Source organism: Azolla caroliniana, unplaced genomic scaffold, assembly GCF_043228905.1.
Source record: "Azolla caroliniana isolate FFs.n. ecotype wild unplaced genomic scaffold, voAzoCaro1.0.p SCAF_11, whole genome shotgun sequence".
In the NCBI taxonomy this organism is placed as follows: domain Eukaryota; kingdom Viridiplantae; phylum Streptophyta; class Polypodiopsida; order Salviniales; family Salviniaceae; genus Azolla; species Azolla caroliniana.
In genome coordinates, this window is record NW_028230446.1 from 22,205,065 (window position 1) to 22,226,601 (window position 21,537).

At 38.9% G+C, this 21,537-nt stretch overlaps 2 protein-coding genes across 4 annotated transcripts in view; one reads left to right on the forward strand and one right to left on the reverse strand.

The window, feature by feature from the left end:
- Positions 1-8,012, forward strand: part of TOR (target of rapamycin) — a 39,287-nt gene extending 31,275 nt beyond the window's left edge. For both annotated transcript variants that reach the window (XM_087326956.1, XM_087326957.1), the window contains exons 40-57: positions 3,137-3,308; positions 3,398-3,612; positions 3,685-3,891; positions 4,004-4,126; positions 4,203-4,397; positions 4,475-4,555; positions 4,641-4,715; positions 4,855-4,921; positions 4,992-5,152; positions 5,235-5,408; positions 5,483-5,611; positions 5,682-5,765; positions 5,851-5,912; positions 6,006-6,078; positions 6,168-6,302; positions 6,409-6,576; positions 6,667-6,932; positions 7,770-8,012. In XM_087326956.1, the coding sequence (XP_087183082.1) occupies positions 3,137-3,308; positions 3,398-3,612; positions 3,685-3,891; positions 4,004-4,126; positions 4,203-4,397; positions 4,475-4,555; positions 4,641-4,715; positions 4,855-4,921; positions 4,992-5,152; positions 5,235-5,408; positions 5,483-5,611; positions 5,682-5,765; positions 5,851-5,912; positions 6,006-6,078; positions 6,168-6,302; positions 6,409-6,576; positions 6,667-6,932; positions 7,770-7,788 (2,406 nt within the window). In that variant the 3' untranslated portion in view covers positions 7,789-8,012. The remainder of the gene's footprint in view (positions 1-3,136; positions 3,309-3,397; positions 3,613-3,684; positions 3,892-4,003; positions 4,127-4,202; positions 4,398-4,474; positions 4,556-4,640; positions 4,716-4,854; positions 4,922-4,991; positions 5,153-5,234; positions 5,409-5,482; positions 5,612-5,681; positions 5,766-5,850; positions 5,913-6,005; positions 6,079-6,167; positions 6,303-6,408; positions 6,577-6,666; positions 6,933-7,769) is intronic.
- A 1,863-nt stretch (positions 8,013-9,875) lies between these two features.
- Positions 9,876-20,620, reverse strand: LOC147858571 (uncharacterized). 2 transcript variants are annotated; one of them, XM_087328015.1, is made up of 11 exons: positions 20,471-20,620; positions 20,260-20,317; positions 19,624-19,762; positions 19,197-19,451; positions 16,649-17,689; positions 14,374-16,212; positions 11,920-13,047; positions 11,735-11,839; positions 11,368-11,457; positions 11,169-11,279; positions 9,876-11,023 (listed from the first exon to the last, which is right to left on the reverse strand). In XM_087328015.1, exons 2-11 carry the CDS (start codon positions 20,292-20,294, stop codon positions 10,214-10,216), a joined length of 5,553 nt encoding a protein of 1,850 aa, XP_087184141.1. In that variant the 5' UTR covers positions 20,295-20,317; positions 20,471-20,620; the 3' UTR covers positions 9,876-10,213. The 2 variants fall into 2 exon arrangements, with proteins under 2 accessions (XP_087184141.1, XP_087184142.1); XM_087328016.1 differs by having other exon boundaries at positions 10,834-11,031.
- Positions 20,621-21,537: the final 917 nt, after the last annotated feature.

Below are 21,537 nucleotides of genomic sequence, written 5' to 3' on the forward strand. Positions count from 1 at the left end.
GCCAAGTTTCGGGATCTTCGATGGGTGTTTGTGGTCTTGGCTCCCGTAGTCTCTTCCATGACGTGGCGCAATCGCTACTCATGAGCATATGGTAGAGTTCCCAGTATTGGGATGCCTCCCACGCTCGTCTCTTACGACGTGTCATCTTACGCATTTCTTTGCGAGCTTGTATGGAGGTAATACTACCATTGAGTTGCGATACTGTAAGTTGTCTATGTAGGTCCCTACAATCCTCGTCATACCATTTATTTTGTGGCATTGATCCTGATCTACCTTGATTTGAGTGTTTTGTATATGGGAAACTGCTAGCTGCTGCGGAGTGAAGGATGTGTGTGAGTTTTGTACTAAGGCTTTCTAACGGTAGGGAGGGATCAATGGAGGGGAGATGGGCCTGAACATGTTGAGAGTATATGTCAGAGAGCTCATGTGTGAAATGTATTGTGGTGTGATGGCATGGTTGACTAGACTTGGTGACCTTAGAGATATCACATTTTAGCTCGAAGTATAAGAAACTATGGTTTGCGCCAATAGGGCATGGGGCCACTCGGAAGGAGTTAATCATGTGGGTAGCTTCAGGGCGCCCTATTAGATAGTCAACTGTGCTTTCCCCTCCTCCATGTGGGAAACATGTGAGGTCTTCCGAGCCCGGCCACTTAGCTAAACCATTATATATGACCATCTGGTGCCGACTGCCAAGTTCGAGCAGATGATGGCCAAAGCTCGTGGCGTCTGCACCTTGATCCTTTGATCTACGTGTGGTGCCTATGTCTAAAGGATCAACATTTACCATTTCTAGGTTTCTATTCATCTGAAATACTGTGCATTGTCGGGATTGGGTTCTCGCATTGAAGTCTCCTACAAGAAATACTTCTCCTTGGGAAGAATATCAGATTATGTCATCCGATAGGGGTTCGTATGGAGAAGGCCCATGTGGCATTCCTTCATCGACTAATCTCGTCAAGCCACTAATATTATAACGGGATCCTTTTGGGGGAAAGTAACAAATGGCGAAAAATACTGCATGGTCTTTGCTTGTGGAGACTTTCACCCACATAAAACGAGCTTCTGGGTCTATCTTCATTATTTCTATCCTATTATGTAGCTCTCTACGAAATAGTATCGCGACACCTCCAGATCCCCTAGTAGTGTGTCAACGTGAGGTTTGTCTAAAAGCAAACTCCCAACGGAATCCTTCGACCCGTGGGAGTCCTCTATTTGGGCTCTGATGTGTTTCTACCAAGAAAAGTATATCAGATACCTTTAGTATCTCCTCTAGGCGGCCGGGGTGTGCCCAGAGTGCGCCATTACAATTCCATAGGGTCATCCTAAGTGCAATTTCTGTCACATGGGCCACACGCCGTCAGTTAGTAGTGCGATCATTTATGATCACTCGCCTGTCTCGGTAAAAGGCGCGATGGCCTTCTTTACGAGCTTGCATAACTCGTGGCATACAACTCTTGCGATGCTCAATTTGCATCTTAGTGAGGTCTTCATCGAGTTAGATGGGGTCCCCATCCATTCCTCGAAGGATTAGTCTCTTCTTAAAGAAAGTGATTCTAGAGTCTAAGTCTTTAAATTGAAGGACTAAGGCTCTCTTCCTAGTTGTGTCACGCCCGGCCCTCCATGCTTTGGTGATAGGTAGGGCCTCTGTGTACCCTAACATTTTCCCAAGTGTTTGTGCGTCCTCATTTGGGGATGCACCTTCCTTGAGCCCAGTGACACGTACATTTAAGCGTCGGGCCTGACGCATTTTCTCTTCTTCAAGGGTGGTATTAACAATATTTTCATCTTTTATTTCTTTTTTAATGTTTCTTTTAACCACATCTACCCAACCCGTTTTAGCTAACTCTATGTTATTATTAACTTCCTCTTTAACTTTTTTAATTTCGTCCTTTATATCCTCTATAGAGGATATTTCACCGTCTTCTCGAGATACCTCGATGTCCTTAAGTTGTTTTTTAAGGTCGATGTTTTTTACTTTAAGTTGTTCTATTTCGGCCTTGAGGGCGTCTTTTTCCTCTCTATCTTTTTTCTTGTGGGTTTCGGTGTCTTTCACCCATTTTTTCATATCCATCTCTATTTTTGTTAAACGATTAAACATATCTAAAAAGTCCTCCTTACTTATAGCCTCGTCTTGTATATCCTTAAGTTCCTTAGTCCGTCTAGACGTCATTGTGGTGTCAATAAGAAAAAAAAGGTAAAATAAATGGGTTCGAGACTTAGCCGAGTTTGTGTGTGTGTCGCAATCACATCGGCATTTTGTAGCACGCGACGAGCACACCAAAAGAACCCACCCACGAACTCGTCAAGAAAAAGGCACTACTTAGGTCGAGGGTTTCTCATTTCGGTTTTAGGGTTTGTTTAGGGTTTCTTCTTCATCTTCTTTACTTGCTTATCCAGTTAGGGTTTTGTTATACCGTTTGGTGCGGCCTATGCGGCCTTGGTTGTAATCTTTTGTAACTCTTAATATAGCTTGTTGATCTTCTTGCCTTGTGGGCGTATCTTGATTCTATTCTATTCTATGTTTATGTGCTATTCTTCCTCTTCTCCTCTTGAGCTAAGCTTCCATTTCTTGTCTTACTCTTTCTCTTCTACTCCCTAGTCCAAGACCCCCGTGGTCCGGCCTCGGATCCTACACGCGCTCGCGGAATATCGCGACAACGGGGTAGTGTATTTATCCTTATGTAGCCCTTAATTGATTTGTAGTGTAAGAGGCAATAGAGCGAAATATAGTTATGATGAAATGGGGATAGTGCATTAATATATGTAGTCCTTGATTGACTTGTAGTATGAGAAGTAATAGAGCTAAATAAAGTTGTGATGGAATGGGGGGTATTGCGTTTTTACTATACCATGTGACCAGGATCATTCTTTTATTTCAGCATGCCATGCTATCTTTGCCCTATGCTATTTGAGGTGCTGTGAGTCATTCAAGCATTACCCAAGTTACTCCATCTTCTTTATGATCTCAACCAGAGCTTTGTGTAGGTTGTTCCACTTAACGGAGGGCTGGGTGCATATGCCATAAGAGCTGCCGAGAGTCTTTTCTTTCTTTCCTGCTTAGATTAGGTTTCTCTTTTGCTGTACTGGAGGGAAGAAGGAATGAGGGAGGCAGAGAGAATGTGTGAGAATGCAGGAACTTGGCCAAAGGTTGCATGATATAACGAAAAATCCTGGAGACACATACAATGCTACCTCTACAAGCAGTTTTACAGGAAGTGCTGTACCCCTAATAGCGCGAGTATATTTGAAACTTGGAACATGGCATTGGACTTTGAAGCCTATTTTTGATGAAGAAGCAGTGAAGGGTACGTACATGAAAAAGATCTATTGTTTAATAGATTGTTAACTTGAGTTTTTTTCCTAAACTAGAAAATATTTCATGCTTTTATAACAGGCATACTTCACGCATTGCGAAATGCGACAGATTATGCACCCGAGTGGGCAAAAGCTTGGCATACATGGGGATTGTTTAATTCTGCTGTTGTTTCTCAGTATGCAATGCGAGGGCAGCATTCTGCAGTGCGTGGGTATGTTGAGGCTGCAGTTAGAGGGTATTTTCATTCCATTGCATATGCTTCCAATCGGAAGGGTGGAGATGACAGTCTGCAGGTCAGATATACTTGAATACATGCCAAGGCAAAGTTTTTAACCACGGGCTAACGTATTTTCAATCATGATCAGGATATTCTTCGGTTATTAACCTTGTGGTTTAGTTATGGCGCAAGTGATGAAGTCAGAGATGCCCTTCAAGAAGGCTTTACCCAAGTGAATATTGATACATGGCTTGTCGTTCTTCCACAAATCATTGCACGGATCCATTCTCATATTCCTGCTGTTAGAGAGCTGATACAGTCATTGCTTGTTCGTATCGGAAGAGATCACCCACAGGTTGTCTCAGTTCCACAATTATTCTACTAAATGGAAAGGTTTCTTGTAGTGCTGAGTTTTTTTATATGTTTGGAAACTATTCTAAAGTATATATTGCTGTTGACTGCTACAGGCACTAATGTATCCTCTGCTTGTGGCTTGTAAATCCATAAGCTCGCTTCGACGAACTGCCGCAGAACAAGTTGTTGAAGAAGTTCGCCAACATAGTCCACACAGTGCACGTCTCGTTGAGCAGGTAGGGAGGTTTGATGCTTTTTTATTGGTTTCAAAGGTACAGGTCATTGTTAGAAAACCTGCATCACCTGTATCAGGCCCAGCTGGTTTCCAAGGAACTCATAAGAGTAGCCATCTTATGGCATGAGACATGGCATGAAGCCTTAGAAGAAGCCAGTCGCCTATACTTTGGTGAGCACAATGTAGAGGGAATGCTACATGTGCTGTTGCCGTTGCACACTCTGCTTGAAAAGGAAGGGCCTAAAACAGCTCAGGAAATTCTTTTTGTTCAGGTAATTTCAGAGTTGGATTGGATTTAAGACTGTTTATCGTATCCTCTCTCATTTCATGTTTATTTTACGTATACTAGAATTATGGCCGTGAACTGCAAGAAGCATATGAATGCTGCATGAAATATCGTAAAACAGGAAAAGAAGCAGAGCTAACCCAGGTGAAACAATGGGTGAAATATTTTTATGCTGCTCTAACAGGGATTTCATGTGTGCATTTGATTTTATGTATTTATGTATATTTAGGCATGGGATCTATATTATCATGTATTCAAGAGGATTAATAAACAACTTCCGAGCTTAACCACGCTGGAGTTGCAGGTATAATTTTCTGCTACCTCTTCCTCGGCTACGACGTACTGACTTTGACCTGTAGTTGATATTAATATATCTATTTATGTCTTTGTTGCTTTCCCTTCTTGCTTTGTTATAAGCGTGTAATGATTTTTGCCCTTTCCAGAATGTATCCCCGGATCTTCTCAATGCTCGTGATCTGGTTCTTGCTGTCCCTGGAACATATCGTGCAGGTATATGATTTATGGATAATCTAGTGTCGCATACTTTATAGACTGACATTATTATCTGACTACTTTGTAGGGGCTCCTGTTGTTACAATTACTGGGTTTGCACCCCAGCTTCTTGTCATTCCATCAAAACAACGGCCCAGAAAGTGTACTATCTATGGTAGTGATGGTGAAGATCATGCCTTCCTCTTGAAAGGACATGAAGATTTGAGGCAGGATGAGAGAGTTATGCAGGTATATGATGCAGAGTATTAATAAAAGCTTCTCCATGGTATGATCATTATCAATTGGTTAATATGAAATTGGTGTGGACCAGCTATTTGGATTGGTGAATACATTACTTGCAAATGCTCCTCACACGGCAGAAAAAGACCTTTCTATTCAACGATATGCTGTCATTCCACTGTCTCCCAATAGTGGATTGTTAGGTTGGGTCCCTAATTGCGACACACTTCACCATCTTATCCGGGAGTACAGGGATGCACGGAAGGTAAAATCTTGTTGGGTAATTTGTGGTTTAACTCTGTTGTATTCTCTAAACGATAGTCATGTTTCTCGTAGCAGATCCCAGTCAATATGGAACATCGTCTCATGCTGGCATTTGCTCCTGATTATGAAAACCTTACATTGATTGCTAAGGTGGAGGTCTTTGAACATGCATTGCAGAATACAGATGGGAATGATCTTGCTAAAGTAAGTGTCTGTATAATTACATGGTTATTGGAAAGCTCAATATGTTAATCTAGATACATTTTCTGTTCAGGTTCTTTGGCTAAAGAGTAGAACCTCTGAGGTTTGGCTTTCACGTAGAACTAATTATACACGGAGTCTAGCTGTAATGAGCATGGTATCCTCTTTTCCTATTTAAGGGTGTTCCAGTATCAATTTTTTAACACTTCTTATTCTTTTCTCATATGAAATTTCATTTACAGGTGGGCTACCTCCTAGGTCTGGGTGATCGGCATCCGAGCAATCTTATGCTTCATCGAGTAAGGTGAGAAAATGATTTGATATGAATTATGAGTTTGTGTGCACATCATATTTGCAAATCGATAATTTTTCTCTTTCCTGCGCATGAGGTGCACAGTGGGAAGATTCTCCATATTGACTTTGGTGACTGCTTTGAAGCAGCTATGAATCGTGAAAAGTTTCCTGAGAAGGTCAGTTATTATATGATAGAACATTGGCTTTCATGGGGATTATGCAAGCACAAATTCATAACAAGTCTGGATTGGTGTTTCTGTTTCAGGTTCCTTTTAGGCTCACTAGAATGCTAGTCAGAGCTATGGAAGTTAGTGGGATAGAAGGAAATTTTAGGTTCACTTGTGAAAATGTTGTTCAAGTTCTTAGATCAAACACGGATAGTGTAATGGCAATGATGGAGGTACATTTGATCATAGAAATATTAGTTCAATTTATGAACACATGGGTTACTCTAGATTTGATATGCATATATATACCCAAAAGCTAATGCTTGTGGTGAATTTCAGGCATTTGTCCATGATCCTTTGATAAATTGGCGGCTTTTCAACATGAATGAGGTTCCTCAAATGGGAACTCTTGCAAGTAACCGTACCTTAACAAGTGATGGCGGTAGTGCACTGCAAGATGCCGCTTCACCAATTCAAAGAGGATTTAGAGAACGTGAAGTTATGCAGGTATTGTTGTCATATTGTGATTAGATTCTGCTGCAAGAATGAGCTAAATATTGTTGGCTTATGAAATTCTGTTACAATTGTTTTTTGCAGGCTGTAGGACAGTTGGGTGATGCCAATGAAGTCCTTAATGAGCGTGCTGTAGCAGTAATGGCTCGTATGAAGTATAAGTTAACCGGACGTGATTTTTCTCCAGCCTCTGCTTCAGCTGGGAATTTAATGAACAGTTCTGTTCTGGCGGATCGAACTGCATTAAGTGCTGATCACGATTCAGAAACTGGACTTTCTGTTAGTGTTCAGGTGCAGAAGCTTATTGATCAGGCAATGTCGCATGAAAACTTGTGTCAATGCTATGTTGGGTATACTCCTTCGCCTTTAAATGATGTTATTAATGAATCTGTTTTTTATAATCGCAACTTCGCGCCTAGAATAATTTGATAGTGTCTGAACTGATTTAGGTATTAAGAGGTGTTATCTTTGCATTGCCACATAAAATTAATGTTCTATGTTTCAGCAGAATAATTAGCAGAGTGCTACCAAAACTGTGGTTTTTATCAGCAAAATAAGTAGTGTACTGTTATCTACCATTATAAGTACGCAGTGTAACCTCTTGGTTCTGGAAGTACCACTGTCTTTTTATGCCTTAAATCCTACTTATTTTGAAACCCTGGCTAAGATTATAGAAGCAAACAAAGAGCGTAGAGTAATAAAAAGTTGCCTCTGATACAAATTAGAGGGTTCTGAGAGCCAAGAAAATAAGCCCAGTAAAAACGACAAAAGTTTTACACTTATCAAATATATATGATGACAATCATCCCTTGTCCAAGAAGCCTTGCCCATCGGCATAAGCATCAAGAAACTGGCAGAATATTTAGTGGCTCTTTGTAACAGTTATGGACAGCTAGCTACCATCGTGCAGGGTTAGATTTTTTATTTCTCCTTTTTCAACTTTCCATATAACTAGTGAATCACTAGTAGTGATAGACAATCTTTTTGGACCTTTGTGGAAACTGTCTGATTGACATTTCTAGATTGCTTTTAGATTACCACTTTCCACCTGCAACTTTGTACTTATTTCAAGATTTGGCTACATGGATATAATCATCTGTAGTGCCTTGTAAATTTCTATGCATCCTCTCTTGATAAACAATAGAATGAGTAAAAAGCAGAGAAAAAAAGATGGCTTTTAATTGCAGGTGGTGCCCTTTCTGGTGAGGTCGCTCCATTGTAAACAGGGAGGATAAATTCAATTTTGTACTATATGTATAAAAAGTCTCAATGTATATAGTGTGGCTGCAGGGAAATAAGCTGCCTTGCTCCATTGTAATATGTTGCCTGTAATATATCAGAAGAACCATAATTAATATGGTGTAATATATTACTTCCGTGTAACATATTGCATTTTGTTCTATACAAATCTTCTGGGTGATTTTCTTTCATCAATGTAGTAGTCCAAATTTGTATTCTGTAAAAATCATATAAAGTAGTACCTCATACATGTATGGTGCTGTGTATAAAAATACAAGCCGTGATAAAGAGCTGATGGTCTAAAAAATGGTTGATAGAGCGTAGACTAGCTAAAGATCTTTATGAGGAGCCAAAAATCCAATGGATCTCCAACCATCTAGGAGTACATTCTTTGCACAATTAGTGTATCATAAAAACATACAAATGTATACTGGCACACAAAAACATACAAGTGCCTAGCAATGTATGAATGTTAAATTCTCGTTGATCCATGCCTCAAGGATGGGACACTTTGACTTTGATTAGGTTGTACATGCCTAAATTTTTTATGAATTGTTACAGGGAGAGCCTTGGATTCTTGCGTAGATTGTGTCAAGTTACCATTTTTAGGTATCTCCAATTCCCTCATCCTGCAGAATATAATGTTATTCCATCCCTTCTACTTTGAGGCTCTCTAGGATAGTGCAATTACCTCATGATCCATAACTTGCCCCTTGGTTTTTGGTTTTTGGTTTTTATTCAATCCAGCAGTGAAGGGTGGGTATAATAGATTATTTGGCCTTCCAAATCTCTTTTTTCCTACCATCTTCGTTCAATCATTTCAAGTACCTCTACATATGTTGGGCACCTTTACAATGTTGGATTGACATGAGATGACTAAGGAGCTTTCTGAATGCATGTGTTCTATTCAAAATATTTCTTCCCATAGATGTTGAAGTCCAATGATGCAAAACTGATGAGAAATTTCATTACTTTTTGTACGTGTTTTATGCAAGCACATGCTGGGTGTGAACAAGCTCCAACACCCAAACCACCTTATAAGCTACTCTGAAGAAAGGTGAGGTGCATTAAAAACAAGAGTGAGTTAATTGCCTACTGTTTAAAATTAACCTTGTGAAGGATCCTTCTTGAAAAATGATACCAAAACCAAAAGAGGGTTCATCCTTCTTGAATGTATATGAGTACATGATTAAATGGGTGTAATTTCGTAAAGAAAATATTGAGGCTCTTTGAATGTTTATCAAGTGGCAAACGATGGTGTAGAAGCAACTAGATTAAAAGGTGGAGAGTCTCTAGATTGATCCAAGAGGAGTGATCGGCCCTTGGCGTAGAAGATAGATGTTTGTTGGATACAACCTAGAGTCCAAGGCCTACATACAACTAGAAGATGATACCCAGTGGGCATGTGAGATTCAATGAAGGTCCACATGTCTGGGAGTGGATGTGCTGGGAGTGGATGTGCGAGACATAAATAAAGGTACAACCATCAACTAGTCAACATTGGAAAAGTTTGCAACATGAGAAACAGGTCAATCTCGCTCTCTAGGCAGTTGTCTTTGATAATGACTAGGAATCAAGATTTATGGATGAGGCAATTCTAGATGCGTGATTGAAAGAATCCAGAGTTGCTTGAGGAAGTGAATCCAGTCACTTTGGAGTCTGAGATTAAGAGTGTACACCCAACAATAATAATTAGGACTTTGAGGATAAACTAAATAAACAGGTATGAGCTTTTCAATGTAATAAAATCCACCAAGTCCCGAGCTCTGAGTACAAGGCTTCAAATTCACCTTGGCAATATATATCACGTGGACTCACTGTTCTTTCTACCACGTGGACACAAAATATATCACGTGGACTCACTGTTCTTTCTACCACTCAATCTCAATTTCTTTCTGTGGTTCCATCCTCCTCTTATTTGAGCTTCTGCCTTTCATAATTTCTATAGTATCCACATGTTTTGTTCAAACATAATATTGAATTCTGATCCATGATCAAGATATGGAACATGCATCCTAAATTTTCATCAATGCTTCACATTTGTTAAAACATCATTTGAATAGAGATGCGATAAATCAATTTCTTCTGAGAAAATTGTCTATATTTATTTTATGATAATAATGCCAGTGGTTACAACCAGTTTTTTTTGTGATTTTATCCTCTTTCTGTGAGGGAAACTATTTACAGCTTGACCTTGACAATCTTATATTCTTGTGTCGGGATTGAAAGCAGCCAACCTAAGAATATTCCATGACCAAAACTACATAATCCATAATGACCTTGAGCCACTGCATAATAAAACCTTCAATTAGCAATCTGATAGGAAAACATATTTTTTGTAGCAATTCTGAAATGGCATCATCATTCTGCCGTTTTGATCTACTCCATTGCTTTACAAGACACAGGAGAAGAAGGCCTGAGCCTTATCAAGAAGGCAAGCTGGAAAGCGGTTCTCCAACAACAAGTCTGAACGAAGATAAGCATTAGATTCAGCCACATCTGTAGACATTGCTATACAATCAGAATTTGCTACTGGATTGTCACATGCCACAGATTGTCGTTTATTCAAAATCAAGCCTGTATTTGAGTTGCTGATTTTCATCGTGGATTCAACCATTGATACTTTAGCCTTTCTCAATAATTGAGTAGCAGTATCAACACTTGTTGACAATGCACTCCCTTTAACTTGATTTTTGTTAATGGAACTCCTTGCTATGGAGACCTCTCTTGCAGATGATTGTTCTCCATCAGCTGTCGCACCATTTTTTATAACTGTTTTGCCTTTCCTACCTGGTGAATCAGCATTTGATGATTTTCCCAAACCCAACCGTGATACAGCCTGTTGCCGAAGATTATAATTTGTTTCATTATCTGAACCAGCAGGATCATCAATCATCCGCTTCATCTCTTCCCTTGTCGGTATAATCCCCTCCACTACTCGACTTTCTGGTTTCTCATCATTGGCGGCAGTGTCTATTTGAGGACCTTGATCTATACCACTGCAAACTTGACCTTCAATAGATACAGCATTATTCATTTCCTTCCTTGAAGTTTTCAGCAATGACAGCAACATTTCCATACTAATCTCCTCTTGGATAACATCTCTATTTTGTTCGCTGCCATAGCAAATCGCCAGTAAAGTCCCAACCAAGACAGGCATCAAGGAAGGGTCACTAAAGAAAGCAAATGGCAGATCACATATCTGCAAAGCTACAAGGAGTAAGTAAATCTGTGGTTGAAATTGTCGAATTGTAGAGTACATTGAAAATAAAAACCAGCTGAAATCATACACAATATCTTAACTATAGTGAGGAAGCTTAAATAGAAAATGGAATAATGAGTGTAACCTTATGTAGAATAGTAGGACTTTTGCCCCAACGAAGGACTGCTTGGTTTCCAGGATGTAGTAAAGCAAAGTATCCCAGCAAGAGAAGTGTTTCCAGCAAAAGTGATGCAACCTGCAGAATACAAAACGCAAAAATGAACTAATGTAGGTGAAATTCACAATGAACATTGAACAGATTACAAAGATCATGACTCACATACCTGATCAGTTGGGTTGCTCCATTTACAAGTGCAGTGTGTCAAAAGAAAACTGACCAAATGAAAGAACTCCATCTGCAAATCAGGCATGGCCTGCACAATAAGGAAGAAACAGGTCATACAATTGAATAGTGGCGAATATAACAAATATATAAGAGAGAGAGGGAGAATAACTTTTCAAAATCTAAAATTTATTAATGAAACAGATTGTAATGCAGAAGAAAACCCACTAAGAATGCACCGAACACATCAACAGAAAGAGTGTACACAAAAATTATGGATTGACTTTCAACATGAAAAGCACATAATTTATTTTATGAAGTTATAGGAAACCATTAAAGATCAATTAAATCTGCGGATTCAATCATACCAATAAATTCTGCACCAGCTCAAGGTCCAAACGAGCAAGGTTGTTCAGAACCTTCAGAACACATGTAGCCACTTCATTGAAGTTCGATGGAAGTGCAACAGCACCCTGTAAGTTAGTATGACATTCTCAGTAATCTGAACACAAAGGTTTAGAACTATTCAACTTATAAAAGCACACATATCCACCTGTTCTGTGGCTGACCGAGGATTGGTTTGTAGCAGCACTGCTGTAAGCAAAGATGGAAGGCCAACTAGTCCTGTCTCTGCAATTGCAGACACTAGGAAATTGGTAGAATGGCATGCAGATGAGGCATGATGTCGCACAAGGGCCTTCTCATTGCAAGATTCCAAAACTCTTACTTCAGGACCAGGTGGAATTATACACTCTGGGGTCGTTATAGTCACAACACCCAAGTTTACCGTTAGTGCCTCAACCACTGTATCATTACTCACAGTATTTAATACGGTGCTTGCACCTTCATTAATGACTAGTTTACTGGCAGTAACTTCATCTGTATCTATTACTGCAGTAGCATTGAACAAACTAGAATCAGGCTGGTGACAATCCATTATTTCTGTTGCCTTTATCTCACCTTTTGTGTGTGTCAACTCCACACGAGTTCTGCCAGTCTGAGATACAATAGGACTACTGACAGGCAAAACCACTGGAGTGTCTCTTAGCTCTTGCCGTGTGATCATTGCACTGAGGTATGCATCATATGGTAGACCAACAATCTTACCTCTAGTAGCTGTGATTGCCTGTAGAAGATTAAGGCCAAAAAGCACAGGAGCTGGGAAGGGAGCTCCTTCCACCTGGGGTCTGTCAAATAAAGAGAACAAGTCGCGAAGATGATGGATTACTTCACAAGCAACTAGCAACTCTATTAAATCATCCTTCATTGAAACCTGCCGTTCATCTGTATTATTATGATCCATTATAAGCATCACACATTCCAAAAGACCATTGAGCACCTCTCCAATAGCATCGGCTTTTTCATCACTCAGCCCTTTGTCAATATTAGTATTAGAACCAAAATTGCCACTATTTGCAGTAGCATTAATCAAGTCTTGACTGCTAAAATTCTCTAGCGCTGCAGATAACATGGGTATTAGAGGTGGCAAGAGGTTTCTTGAAATAAAATAGCTTCTGTTTGCTGGTAGAGCTAGCAAGACCTTCAGAATACGAAGCAGAGATAAAGTTGTTTGAGATGCTTCTGCTTTGGAAGTATGAGAAGCTGGAAGAGCTGTTGCAATGAAGTCCACAAGACCTGCTTGCCTTGCTGCATGGAGTTCTGCTACTTTCCCGTCAAAATACTACAAAATGGACAGCAAAAGGAATTCTAACGAAATCAGAAACACTTCAAGGTTTTCACAATGATATATCCAGAATTTCAAACAACAGAAATAGATATAGGGTGTTTTAGCTACATCTTATAATCCAATATCGAAATGTAAGGGATCATCAAATAATTTAGAAACTGTTATGTGGATTGCAGGAAATGGATATTGGATATATTGTTGGAAAGTGCGAGTTAAATGGCTAAGCTCTATAATAATTTTTTATCTCCAACAAGATTGGAAACAGCAAGGAAACTCGTGATCTGAATGAACATCACTGAAATTTGAATAAACAAACACCTTTAGCATTGAAGTGATAAAATCCGAGGCATGAAGGTTTATTTTGCTACAGTACCATAAAGCTGTTAATTTCAAGCCAACAACCTTTTTGTGATCTAACAGTAGAGATGCAACCATTATAGGTCAAAGAAGACAAACCAACAATTCTATTCATGCCAGTATTTCCTTCCATGACATAAACCTTCTTTAAAAGTGAACCCACTTCCCAATATATAAGGATCATAAATTCCATGCATAATGTTAACAGATGGAGTGGAAGAGCTTAGTTTCATCATGGACTGGGACAAAATGAGAAGGGTTATATTTATGTCTTTAAAATAATTCCCAATATATAAGGATCATAAATTCCATGCATAATGTTAACAGATGGAGTGGAAGAGCTTAGTTTCATCATGGACTGGGACAAAATGAGAAGGGTTATATTTATGTCTTTAAAATAATAATAAACTATTGATCCAGAAGTATAACATTACAATACTAATATTTACAAAAATGAAAAGTGAGAAATAACGAACAATTACTAAATGTCTCTGAAGAGGCTAAAGGGAACAGACAGTCCAACAACATCATTAAGATACATCTAAATTAAATAACCATACACGCCCATCTAGCAAACAGAGAGGGCATAAAATTAAACTCGGGCATGCTACTACCATCTAAAGCTAGACAAACATCACTTGTTGGGCCTAAAACAAAAACAATAGGAAGACAATGAATATGTCAAAAGGAGCTTTCCAAATATCAAAGACACACCAGATGAGATCTTTTGAAAGGATGATATTCTGCTAGTGTTAAAAAACCTAAAATGCAGCAAAATGTTGGATTCATGAACAAAAAAGTGTAAATACTAGCTACCTATCAAAAACCACATAGAAATTGTTCACGTCAGAAAGGCATGTGAAAATCCACCTCATTTTGGGTACACTAACATGTTTCCATATGGAATACAAGATGACAAAGAGTGAAGAGAAAAGCAATATTGTTGCTACAAAAGATCTCTACCTTAACCATTTCGGCAACTATAAATCCTACATCCGATGCGCCTGCTTTTTTCGCCAGTTGACATCTCTGCAGATCTTGCAGCCACCTTCCCACTTTGGACCTCGCAGCAGCTGCAATGGCCATAGAGCCTATTCCAGAACCTTCAGCTCCAGGGGGTGGTTGAGCACAATCATACTTTTTCGCCATGAGCCTTTGGCGTATTTTCTTCACCCTTTTCTTAAAGGCATGATGTCGCAACACCGACATTGATCCTGACACTCCTTTATTTCCTGATGTCAGCCTATTTTCTTTATCTTGAGAGCCATCACTTTCATTTACTGCTTGATTGTTGGCATTTCTAAGTTGACTGTCTCTGCTGAGAGAGAGCCGACTAGATGGTGAGCCCTGTTCTCTCGAATCCATGGTTGCTCTCTCACGAATTTGCTCTAAATACACTTTTCGACGAAGCTCGCTCTCTCTAAGTTTCTCAATAAGCTTTTGTGCCTGCAGCTCAGTAACTTCTTGCTGTGCCTTTGCCCTCACCTCTTTCTTGCGGACTTGCTCCACAGCCCTGGCTTCTCTGGCTGCACTAGCTGCTTTACGCTCCTCATCTCTTCTTGTTTTTGCTTCTTCTTTTCTACGTTGGGCTTCAGCAAGCCTTTGCAACCGTTCTGCCTCTATGATTCGCCTACGCTCTAGTACTGCTTCCTCTCGGGCCACTTCTTCTTTTTGCTTTATTTTCATGCTCTGTAGTCTTTCAGCCCTGCGTATTTCAGAATCTTGAAGCCTCTGCTTAAGTGAGAGCTTTTTATTTTCTTCATTGAGAGATGTAATAAAACGCACTTCGCTCACTTTGCTACTCTCATCACCAGCACGCCTTGCTATCTCAGCTAGGTGCGCTTCGTGTCGAGATTCCCCTCTTTGTTGCCGTGCATGCATGCCCTCCCTCAATTTGCTACTTCTCACAGCTTGCCATTCACTAACACGATTTAGTTTTTCTGTTGTCTTCTGAAGACGCTGAACACGCTCATTTTCAAGCTCTCGCCTGATCCGTGTTGCACGAGCTTGTTTCTCATCGACTTCCTTCTTCATTTCTGAAGGGCTTTTTCTTTTTCTTTCAGGTGACATTAACTTGTCATGCAAAACTTTGACCCTCTCTGCACTCCTTGATCCTGTACAAGGAGATCTTGAGGCTCGATTTAAACTTTTTAATGGAGAAGCTAAAACATCTTCCCAGTTTCTCTTCACTTTCCAGGCATCCATGGAACTCCTGGACTTTGGTGTCTTCTTTTCTCTTTGGTTATCAACAATGGATACACGCTTCTCCACAGATTTATTGATTCCCTCTGTATTTGCAGTAATAGCTCCAGCATTTTCACTTCTTGAAGCTAGTAAATGTGTGTTGTCAGGTATGCCTTCATTTGTTACCCCAATGTTAGGATTATTGGCAGAAAGATCTGCGGTGCCAGCTAGACAGCATGCTTTTCCAACCAAAGACCCCTTCAATAATGCACATACCCCAGATAATTCATTAGAATCAGGCACATTAATATATTTTTTGTGTTGCTCCTTGATGCTTTGACCATCTGAATTTGGCAAAACACTGGATTTCATTACAGACTGTGAATTGCCATCTGCATCAAAAGCAGTTTCGTGCATATCTGTGTTACTGTTTGCAGGGAGGGGTTTCTGTGATGGGAACTCAGCAAAACTCTCCTCAATAAGCAGTTGAGCTGCTTCACGTCGTTTTGATTGCAACAGAAGGTTCTTTTCTGAAGTTATTTGTCTTACCTTCTTAAAAGCCTCCAAAGAAGATGATAAAATTTCTGCCCTGTGTGGAGAGCATGCCATCCTTCGCACCTGCGAATGGAAAACATCCCAATAAAAGAAAAGACTACAGAAGCAACAATCCACAGTGCAATAAGCAGCTCAATACACGTGACAATTACGGATATCATTTTAAAATTCTAATAGCATATTCTTGGCTGCCTGCGCCTGCTACAATGGCAATCATCATATCTAAAGTCTATCCAAAAAATTGGAGTTCACAAGTTCAGGCACCTATTCCAGAATTAACAGAAATATTGAGTATATTCAATCTAAGGTTAACCCCCCAACCACATGAGCATAGGTAAAAAAAACCTAGATTGCCATGCCTAACTTTTACCTATATAGAATCATTTTTTAGGTAATAATTTAAATTGAATTAGGGATCCTAGTATATCTTTTAAATCTTCACAAAACATTGTGCACATCTTTTAAAATAGAACCAAACTTCGATGGAATAATGAATTACCTCCCAAGCAATAGCGTGAGGTCTTCTATGCTCCACTTTTCCAGCAAAAGGGCTTTCCAAGTTTCCTCCAAACAGAATCTGAGATGCAGATGGCTGCTTTTTTACTTTCTCAAAACCCTCAACCCGAGATTTCAATTCATTAAAATCCAGACCAGCCTCTTTAAGCACAAGAAGAGCCTCTTGGATTTGTTCCATATCACACTCAAGCTCACATAGAAAGTAAAGTTCATCAATTGCCCTGTTCAGATTCTCAAATAGATAACACCAAAGTCTCTGTCGAAATCTTTCTTTACTTTCAACTGACTGATTCTCTTCTACCTTTCCCATTAACATTCTGGCAGCTAAACTGAACTCAATTGATGGCTTAGTCCCAGCAGTACTGCCCTCTTTGTCATGATGTACTAAACAAGTTTCTGAGACTGCTGTAGCCATAAAATTTAAGGAATCCATTACATTTTCATTGACCAAATTTAAACTGGGTATGGTATTTGAAGTAACTTCAGACACCCCATTGTTTGAATAGATACAAATTTTTTGACTATCCATTGATTTTATAGGCTCTGCTATGTATAATGTGTTGGAATTTTCAACTGTCTTTGTAAATGGCTGTATATCTTCTCCCATTGTAGGATTTAAATTTTCAGTAATAGGAATTACTGAGCTTTCTGTTTTATCTCCCTCAAGGTTAGCCACTGCATTGGCATCATGCTCTCCCACTATAATCTTGCATGGAGCTTCTGATGCATTTAAGTCTCCTGATGAGATGCCAATTGCCTTCCAGTCTGATACATGAAGACATTCAGATGATCCTTTATTCATATCATTTATTTCCTTTGTAGATGTTTGCTCTCCTCCTTCCAAACATAGAGTAGCATTCTCATTCTTGGATACACTAGCATTTTGGCACATAATTGAGTCATTTGTTGCACCATTTTCTGTGGAATTTTGTTCAACCTGATTTTGTGACATATCTTCATCTTCCAAATTCCCCCATTTGAACTTTGGAGTATCAACTACCTTTATAGGGCCTTGATTACAAACCTGGAATAGAACTCATCATTATTACTAAAACCAAATGAATGCATGTACATCCAAAAATAACATTCTGTGCGCAATATTGAAATATGGGGATAAACATGCAGTTTTCAATTAGGTTTTGTGGAATATCAATATACATTTGGAAGAATAGGTAATCCCTGTAGTTATTATTAGCAACAACACTTTGCTCAAATGCCTAAGAAGATACAGAAACAGTGTGCACTGTAACCTTAAACATTTGACTGCCACCTCAAAGAGCTCAACAAAAGCAGCCTAGTTCCTTGAGTATCTAAGTCTTCAGAAAGAAGAAAAGAAAGACTTTTTTAAGTTCATGATTTCATACACAGATGACCTTTTATTCATAATGATATACCAGATTTTTTTTTGCTTCATCACGGTATGTAATTGTTTGATGATGGGTTTTTTCCTGCTGGAATATGTATGTAGAGGGGGATAACGACTTCATCTTTTTCAGCTTCTTTATGCATTTTTCTTCCATTAAATTTGGCCTCGAAACCAAATTATTTTGTGGAGCAGAGTATCCAGGTATTTAGAAGACATGGTCATCAACTATATTCTACATTCATCGGATGCTTATAAACATTGACGCACAAAGGTAAGGTTTAAAGGTACAGGACAAAGAACATGCAAAAGTATATGCCTGAAACTTCATGAACCCAAAAGAATAAGATCATCAACTTAATCAAGCATAGCATGCATAATAAATTGTTAAAATCTGGGCAGCATTTGACAGAGACCAACAACCATCAAAAGAATATCCTGTCCATAGCATTTTTTCCATCATCAGAGTAGAAATTCTTCCTTAGGTCTGATTGAGATATAGTGGCTTTAAATAGGTGGGATCGCAATTTTTTTATACTGAAGAGCAGAATGGCAGCAGACGTGCAACATGAAACCAAAGAATGCTTTAAGCAACCAAGCAAGTCGATATGTGGGTAGTTGAAACCCGAAAGAAACGTTTAGGCTGCAGCCATGCCGATTTTATAATGTTTAAACATCCTTTTAATAAATAAAAAACAGCATTTTTATGCAGGAGAGTTGTAAGTAAAACGAAAACCAAACTTTTTCACCAATAGACAAGGTAACTGATGAACAAGTTTAGTGAGTCCAGTGCAAACTAGAGGGGCATCTTGCTGATGTTTACCAGAGAGGTTAGGCAACTTAAATAGCTATTTTATGAACATCTTGAGCATTGTAATAACATTTTCTTAGTCAATTTCTTAATATGTAAAGAGCTACAAATAGATTTTAATGCAATTTTACTAGAGTAAATGGAGTGGACATCTAAAGATTTTAATATGGGTCAGAGATTTTATTGTTTGCATTAACTTCCAACTATACTAGTATATCCATGTATCTAGAAGAAAAAAAATATAGCTATTTTTATCTCTTCTACTTGGTAATTGTCAGCAAAAAGAACTACATTTGACTACTTCATTAAAGATATATAATTATCCATCAAACTAGAAGCATGCAGATTCATACATACCATCTTTTCATTTGGCTGGGGCATAGAAACATTTTCTGAGCTGTCCATAGTTGTTGATCGAAGTGCATCTTTACAATCAAGCCAGTTACAAAAATCTTTAGACTGCAATGAAACCTGGTCATCTGATGCTGCAAAGCTTTCTTGCCTGGACTCTACTCTCACATGTTGCTCCAAGTAAGTTTTGGGCTTCATTTGAATTTCATCTGCTTTCCTGCTATTGGAGATAGGCTTGTGGGCTCTAGCAGACCTGCTTTTCTGCAGAAATGACGTATGAGTTAAGCAGAAATGACGAATGAGATCACATCCTCGCAGAATTTAAAACAAATAAGCCACTTCCAAATCCAATGGAGAAATTACCATTCCAATCTGTAACAACAAAGCCGTAGGCATCATCAAACAACAAAAATAGAATCTCTAAAAAACTCACCTTCTTGACTTCAAACCAGCCTGAGTTTTGGTCATCATCATTGTCTTTAGTAGTATTTGCATCTGTGATAACATCAACTTGAAATCCTACTGCATTTTGAAGACAGGATGCCTTATTTGAGTGACCTCCTACAACATCACTGAAAGTAAAGACAAAAAAAGGTTATGCCACAACAAACTGGGATATAAAACAAACAGTGGAGACTACAAAGCACTCACACTGCACCATGAGAAATTACTCATGTATGTCATTTGAACAAACATAAATACGCAAATATGAGTGCGGACACAGACACATACAAACACAGAATAGAAGTTTAAATGACAATGCATAAATAAATGAAACACTTTTGTTGACATGACAATCCAGTACATTTAGAATACAAATAGAAACAAGTCATCCAAAAATTTGTTCGTTTACTACATTGGTGACTGCATATGCGTATCACAGAATTTTAAGAAGCGCCATATAAAAGAAGTGATTCTTAAGGTATGGACAAACTTGCAAGTCAACCATAACTCTAGATTTTGGAAATAATCAAATTAAATTTGCCATGTTATCCCAAATTCAATATCTTTTCATTCATCTGTAAGGCTATTACCATTTTTCTAAATGCATGCACCCAATGCACCATACCTTTCTTTGTGCCGTTCTGATGAATGCGTCATCATATCTTCTTTCAATTCAATTCAGCCTGCATATAATCAAATCTAATGAATGATGTGATAATCCACGAGCATTCAGAATCTTAATCGGTTTAGCTTCGAGTTGAGCATTGGAGAAAGCAGAGAAAGAAGGAAAGAGACGGAGACAGAGAAGGAGGAGGGTGAGAATTTGAGAGACATACCATAGCGGTGAAGAAATGTCTCGGCCGGCTGCTGGCGCCAAGGAAAGGGGATTTTGTAACGGGTCCTGCCTTTCCCCTCTGCAATGAAGAGACCCTCCCCCCCCCCCCCATCACCACTCCACACACTCTGTGTCTATTCTTTCGTTGTAACACCACGTTATGTGAAGTGGAGGTGGGAAACCTCAAAAGGCAAGAGAGAGAGAGAGAGAGAGAGAGAGAGAGTGTGTGTGTGTGTGTGTGTGTGTGTGAAGAAAGGGTTATAAACATATGTGTTTTTTGTAAGCCCATTACCTCGTGGTTTCATGTGATCAAGGCAAGTTGGTAATCTGGATTCATGGTACGAGCTAAGGTATTCATTTGGAGAGCTATAGTTGGAGCTTTACCATTGGGGGATGCATTAAAAAAAAGAAACATTGTTACAGGAATGTGATTCTTTTGTTCGTTGGAATTGGAACATAGTAGGCATCAATTTCTTTCATGCCTGATGGCCAAGATGGTGTATCAAATTGGTGTGGATGTCTCTAATTGGAGTAAGCCTATCTTTCTTCTGTTGGGTTTTTGCACATATGGTGAAGAATGAATCGATGCCTCATTTCAAATTATTCCTGAGTTCTTAAGGTATTAGGGGCTATGGTTAAATTGGAATATGTGGAATGCCTTCACTTGTAATTCTCAAGTTGGGGTCAGAAAATATATTGATGTGTTAAAGGTACTTCTTTTATGGCAATTGATAGTACTAGAGAAGGCATGAAATCTCAACCATGAAGAGTGAGAACACTACAAGGTCACATGTCATCATATTCGCCATTTGAATTTGTGTGTAGGGTAGCATTGAGTTTGTAGTTGTAGTAGTATTTAGCTCCCTAGAATGGTTCTATACTTTGTAGTAAGTCAGTCATGGTGGTGTTTTTTTCTTTCGTATTGAAAGCCATTATTTACGAAAAAAGATTGAATGAAGACACTTATCAACAAAGTTCTCATCATCCAACAAAAAAAAAATTCTCTCCGACATCTGTAAGCAAAACCTCAATAACTTTCGGAAAGCAATGTATGGACAAGTTAGTGAG

What these genes read in the sequence shown, in the direction of transcription:
- LOC147858571 (XM_087328015.1), bottom strand. Translation starts at nt 20,294, where the DNA reads ATGATGACGCATTCATCAGAACGGCACAAAGAAAG. An exon ending in GCTGGTTTGAAGTCAAGAAG is followed by an intron (nt 19,452 to 19,623) that starts GTGAGTTTTTTA and finishes TCATTTCTGCAG; the next exon opens with AAAAGCAGGTCTGCTAGAGC. An exon ending in GGAGCAACCCAACTGATCAG is followed by an intron (nt 11,280 to 11,367) that starts GTATGTGAGTCA and finishes TGTATTCTGCAG; the next exon opens with GTTGCATCACTTTTGCTGGA.